General features: G+C 40.5%; 1 protein-coding gene across 1 annotated transcript; it reads right to left on the bottom strand.

Moving 5' to 3' along the window:
• Positions 1 to 357: 357 nt before the first annotated feature.
• LOC308382510 (GTPase IMAP family member 7-like) lies at positions 358 to 941 on the bottom strand (the record flags this gene model as incomplete). Its single annotated transcript, XM_080860916.1, has 1 exon — positions 358 to 941. A coding segment is annotated over one exon (584 nt), but the record flags the coding sequence as incomplete, so codon positions are not given.
• Between the last annotated feature and the right edge of the window lie 5,871 nt (positions 942 to 6,812).

Consider the following 6,812-nt stretch of genomic DNA (forward strand, 5'->3'; position numbering starts at 1 on the left):
AGATATTTCAGTAATCTTTAGCTCATTGGAACATTTGGATACCAAAACACGCCCTGATTCACCATCAACAAGTAACCTTAAACGAATTAGTTGAACACACATATACACTTATACAACATAATATTCTACCAAGTAAAATACCAATTTAAAAATTAGCTATGAAGAATGTATCTTCAGTCTTAAGTCGGAAACATAGGTCTGGTTGGCTCATTTGAGCTGCTGGATCCCTTTCTTTTTCTAATGTCCCTCTTTGTCTCGTCATCATGAAGACAACTATCCCCCCTTGGCGACTTGCAAATTGCGTGAGGAAGACTTTTGTTTGAGTCAGATGAGTTACAGGCTGGTGTCTTTCTGTACATCTCCTCGGTGAAGTAACCTCCCCCCTTTGCTGCCACCATCTCATCTATTCTCTTCACCACCTCAACAACCTGAGTGCGGGCAATGCTGCAGTTGTTAAATACATGGAATCGTCCACCACAACTCTGTATCACTTCTCTCAGTTTGGGGTCACCCACACGCACAAAGTCATGGATAGGCATACCCTTAAGTTTATCACCATGAGTGAACAGCACGATCATGTAGTCTGCAGCCCTTTCCCCAAAGAGCTCCTGTAAGGCCCTGACTGCATTTGCCACCTCCACAGAGAAGGATCCCAGCTTAATCACCAGCAGGAATGCATGGGGCCCTGGACGTGACAGTTGAATGCACCTCACTATCTCATTTTTAATATCGTCTGGATCTCTGTTTGGGTCTATCATACCAGGTGTATCAATCACATCAATCCTTCTGGGACAATGTAAACTCTTTATGGCACAAATTTGTGTGACAGCTTTACCAGAAAGCATTTCTTTAAACACTGTTTTCCCCAGAATGGTGTTCCCCACAGCACTCTTCCCCACTCCAGTATGTCCAATCAGCACAATCCTCAGGGTTTCACCTATAAACAACAATCATCATATCAACACACACACTGTAACACATTTGCCTCAGTCATATATGGCCTTCTATATAGATTACAGCTTGCTAAAATGCTGCAATAGCTGTTGCGGTGTTATTTAGATATGATGTTAGATTTGCTCCAATTCCATATTTAGAAGTTATTGTTCAACGTTAACTAAACCACGGAAAAGCAAACAATGTTTACCTCCGATTTTGCTATATGGATGTAACCTTATGACAAATACTCAAATGTACAACACACATCTTGTGGAACAAACTATTCAAAGTATCCGTGTGGAACAGAAAGAATACTCAGTATTCTCAACATCGTGGAGGGCTGTGGATGTCTATGGCCAAAATATCATACTTTCAACCTACTCACACAGACAAATGTTGAAAACATTTACCTTCTGAATGTCTAAAAATGTATTTTTTAACAAATGTGTAGCATTCCACACACAAAAATGCTCAAACTCTAATTGAACCAAAATCAGCAGTGAGTAGTAAACTGTTACCTGGAGGGGTCGGGGTAGAATTCCAACCTCCCATATAGTTTCCCATGGTCTCTCAGTGTCAGATGAACGTCTACGCACAAATGGAATGGGTCTTAGTGTGCTGATCCTTTTTCATAGAATCCCCATAATGGTTGTATTTGCATAATGATCCGCCCACTTCCTCATCAGTATAAACTCTGTTCTGCACGGTAGAACTCCACTTCCTCAGCAGCATAAACTCTGTTCTGCACGGTAGAACTCCAGTACTTCAGCAGTATAAACTCTGTTCTGCACGGTAGAACTCCAGTACTTCAGCAGTATAAACTCTGTTCTGCACGGTAGAACTCCAGTACGTCAGCAGTATAAACTCTGTTCTGCACGGTAGAACTCCAGTACGTCAGCAGTATAAACTCTGTTCTGCACGGTAGAACTCCAGTACTTCAGCAGTATAAACTCTGTTCTGCACGGTAGAACTCCAGTACGTCAGCAGTATAAACTCTGTTCTGCACGGTAGAACTCCAGTACTTCAGCAGTATAAACTCTGTTCTGCACGGTAGAACTCCAGTACGTCAGCAGTATAAACTCTGTTCTGCACGGTAGAACTCCAGTACTTCAGCAGTATAAACTCTGTTCTGCACGGTAGAACTCCAGTACTTCAGCAGTGCAGCCTGAAGATTATTTAAGAACACAGAAGTGCTTTTGGTCTAGAACAGCATCATGTCAAACAGTAAATTTGCCTGAGAGCAGGGTCGTAGCCACGTGGCCAGGGGGGGGGGGGGGGGGGGGGCACGGCCACCATTGGTCAGAGAAAGGCCACCCTGCCGCCCCCCACCCCAACCTCACAGCACGGCAAAAAAAAAAAAAAAATCCTGAACAAACCCGGTATAAAGCTGAAATAAATGCATTAGTATTTTTTTTATCAAGTCGTCTTATATTGTCATTTGTCACGCTACAAGCCCCATATCCACAGCATGTTGGGCCACGCCCCCATCAACAGCGCAAGACACAAACCAAATCCAATAACATGGGATTATCAATATGACATCATTAGTGTCCATAAGAAGGTTCAATCGTTTTTGGTTAGGTGAGCCGTTAGAAAACTCTTGCTCTGAGTGATGCAGTGTGTGAGTTTTAAAATAGTAGTTTTTGACAATCAAGTGCCACCCCAAATATAAGACATAGCCCCCCCAGAAATAATGTCCTGGCTACATGTAATAGGGTTTAATATGCTTCCCTGAATTATACGCCCCTGACTGAGAGTGAAGAGAGACTCCAGTTTACTCCAGATTCAGCAGACTGAGAGTGACGATGAAATCCACCATGACTTTTGAGTGGCAGCTTACTTTACTTCTGGATGCAGTTTTGTGCTTCCATAGTCAGCGAGGATGAGGGGTATTATGGATAAACTGAGTTTGGCCTGCTCTTACAGAGAGGTTTGTTTGATTCAATTATTTGTGAAGATGATTGCATATCTGTGAGTATTCTGCATATGTGTATCTGATGAAGGCTGTGCTGCCCTCTGGTGTTGTGAGTCTGCAGCCTCTCTGTCCCTGTTTAACCACAGTGTGTGTGTGTGTGTGTGTGTGTGTGTGTGTGTGTGTGTGTGTGTGTGTGTGTCAAGTGTCACATGTCAGTAACTCACCATGGGAAGGACAGTGTGTGTGTGTATGACGTGTCAGTTATTTGAGATATTGAGTGGCATTGGTGAGAGATATCCTTCTGGTGTCTTCTGGCTTCATATTATTTCTAAGTACATATTGTTGTTATTTATAACATTTGGAATAGAAAACAATTTCCGTTATCAGGAATAGTAACAATGTGATGAATATTGATATTTCTTATATTTTCATACAATTAAAACAGCCTGGGCTCAAATTGACCACAAACAACACCTATGCGTACAGCATAAAAACACATCATCATGTTAATTTTGAGTTAACCCAGTTGTCTCCATTCAATTAGGAAAAGTCAGTAAATATGAAGCAAAAAAATTATGTCAATCATTCATTTAGAGACGTTAAACATTGAATGGGGTCAAATTGACGGCAAACATAAAAGGACGGTTAACTCGAAGTTTAACAAATTCATTACCATAGCTACTGGTGACTTCAGAACTACACTTCCCACATTGCACCAGGCCAGGTTTATAGTCAGGATCTGGTCACGTGAATGAGTCATATGACAACCTTGCTGCCTTGCAGACTGACTGAATGATAGATCAGTCTGCAGTACCAGTGTGATACTGGAATTGATTGTAATTTAGTCAACAGATTGTGTGTGTCATGTACATGTACTCCCTACTTGCCTGTGGTTGACTGTTCAATGCGTGGGTTCCTCACTGCCTGAATAAAGCTTTCTATGGAAGTTGTGGGTGTTTTTGCAAAGCATTTCAAAAACAAAATGGCGGACCAAAACTCCAGCAATAAGGGCAACACATATCTGAACTAGAAACCCACAATAAGGGGTAACCCTAACCCCCCCCAAAAAAACAGGAGTCGGACAGACACACACACACACACACTGTGCCTGTGCTGTTCTAAGGCCTGGATGTTTGGAGTGTGTTTTTTTAATTACCACCAGGGGGAGCTCTACCTCTATTACCTACAGGTGTCTTAAAGACTGACCCCCTCACACACTCTCCCTCGGCGGCAGGACAAGCAGCTTACACACTTACCCTTTCCCCCATATAAAAATAGCTCTAATTCTAAACTAACTTATTGGGTTGTGTGTTCTCATTATGGTGCTTCCCTATGAGCCAGGTCGTAACATAATGGGGGCTCGTCCAAATTTCTGTAGAATTTAATGTTTTGTCTTCCCTTAGATTTATGATCTAGTTTTTTTTCTCAGCTTGTGGATTGGTGCAGTGTTGTGATTCCCTCCTCTGCTGTGACTTCAGTTTGGTGAGTGTGGCTGTTTAATTCCTTTATCTTTAGAGTCAGTGCTTCAGTACGGGCCTGGTATTTGTTGCGTTGTGTTTATTGTTTACCTCTGTTTCAGATATCTTGGGTCTCACCTGTAATTACCTGTGATTACCTGCAGGTGCCAGATGAACTGGACACACCCCTCTCTCTCTCTCTCTCTCTCTCTCTCTCTCTCTCTCTCTCTCTCTCTCTCTCTCTCTCTCTCTCACACTCTGCAACTGCTAACCTGGCGGCAGGACATGCAGCTTAAGATCATATACTCATACACATTCTTACACTCACACTCCCTTTTCCCCTACATAATTATAATAATACTAAATATACTTATTATAATAATAATAATAATGATCAATCATAATTCAAAATGGAGTTTTGGGGTTTTGTGTTCTCATTATGTTGCTTCCCTACGAGCCAGAGTTGTAACACTGTCTCCATCTGTGTGTCTATGTGTATGTGCATATGTTTATCTGTCTATCTATATGCACCAGAACTCTCTCTTTGGGTTATACATTTGGGTTATTGTTGTTACACCGACACAGAAAGCAACTGCACTCTCAGATCAGTGCGCTCGCTCACTCACACACACACACACACACACACACACACACACACACACACACACACACACACACACACACACACACACACACACACCCACACTCACACACACAGACACACTCACACACACAAAAACACACTGACACCCTCACACTCATGTCACTCACACAATTATATTACACTAATGCTGTGAACGACCTTTCTAATATAAATCGGTTCATTTAACATATTAAACTAATGCTACATGCTGTGAATATCCTTTATAATATATATTAGTTAATTTAACATAGTAAACTAATGCTGTGAACTTCCTTTATAATATATATACAGTACTGTGCAAAAGTTTTAGGCAGGTGTGAAAAAATGCTGTAAACTAAGAATGCTTTCAAAAATGGAAGTGTTGACAGTTTATTTTCATCAATTCTTCATAAATTAACAAAATGCAGTGAAGGAACAGAAGAAAATTCTAAATTTAATCAAAATTTGGTGTGACCACCCTTTGCCTTCAAAATAGCATCAATTTTCCAGATACACTTGCGCACAGTTTTTGAAGGAACTCGGCTGGTAAATTGTTCCAAACATCTTGGAGAACTAACCACAGATCTTCTGTGGATGTAGGCTTCCTAAAATTCTTCTGTCTCTTCATGTAAACCCAGACAGACTCGATGATATAGAGATCAGGGCTCTGTGGGGGTCATACCATCACTTGCAGGACTTTCTGTTCTTCTTTAAGCTGAAGATAGTTGTTAATGACATTGGCTGTATGTTTGGGGTTATGTTCCTGCTGCAGAATACATTTGGTGCCAATCATACGCCTCCCTGATGGTATTGCATGATGGATTAGTATCTGCCTGTATTTCTCAGCATTGAGGACACCATTCATCCTGACCAAATTTCCAACTCCACTTGCAGTAATGCAGCCCCAAACTGGAAAGGAACCTTTACCATGCTTCACTGTTGCCTGCAGACTCTCATTATTGTACCTCTCTCCAGCCCTTTGGCGAACAAACTGTCTTCTTCTACAGCCAAATATTTCTAATTTTGACTCATCAGTCCAGAGCACCTTCTGCCATGTTTCTGCACCCCAGTTTCTATGTTTTCGTGCTTAGTTCAGTCACTTGGCCTTGTTTCCTTGTCGGGGTAGAGCTTTTTGGCTGCAACTCTTCCATGAAGACCACTTCTGGCCAGACTTCCCCGGACAGTAAATGTCTGTACCTGGGTACCACTGGTTTCTGCCAGTTCTGAGCTGATGCCACTGCTTGAAATCTTCCGATTTCGAAGGTAAATAAGCTTGATGGGTTTTTCATCAGCTGCATTAAGTTTCCTTGGCTGACCACTGCTTCTACGATCCTCAACGTCTTCTTCAAAAGAGCTTGAACTGCACATTTTGAAACCCCTGTCTGCTTTGAAATATTTGTCTGGGAGAGACCCTGCTGATGCAGTATAACTACGTTGTGTCTTGTTGCTGTGCTCAGTCTTACCATGTAAATGGAAAAAAAAAAAACATTTATTGTTTACATTTTTCAAAGCATTCTTAGTTCATAGCATTTTTTCACACCTGCCTAAAACTTTTGCACAGTACTGTATATATATTTGTTAATTGAACATATTTTACTAATGTTGTGAATGACCTTTCTAATATATATTAGTTAATTTAACATATTAAACTAATGCTGTGAACTTCCTTTATAATATATATTTATATATTAGTTAATTTAACATATATTACACAAATGCTAAGAACTTTCTTTATAATACATATAAGTTCATTTAACATATATAATACCAATAATGTGAACTTCTTTTATAATATATATTAGTCAGTTTAACATATTAAACTAATGCTCTTAACTTCCTTTATAATATATATATATTAGTTGATTTAACATGTTAAACTAAT

The sequence above is a fragment of the Sprattus sprattus genome, assembly GCF_963457725.1.
Source record: "Sprattus sprattus genome assembly, contig: scaffold_113, whole genome shotgun sequence".
Classification (NCBI taxonomy): domain Eukaryota; kingdom Metazoa; phylum Chordata; class Actinopteri; order Clupeiformes; family Clupeidae; genus Sprattus; species Sprattus sprattus.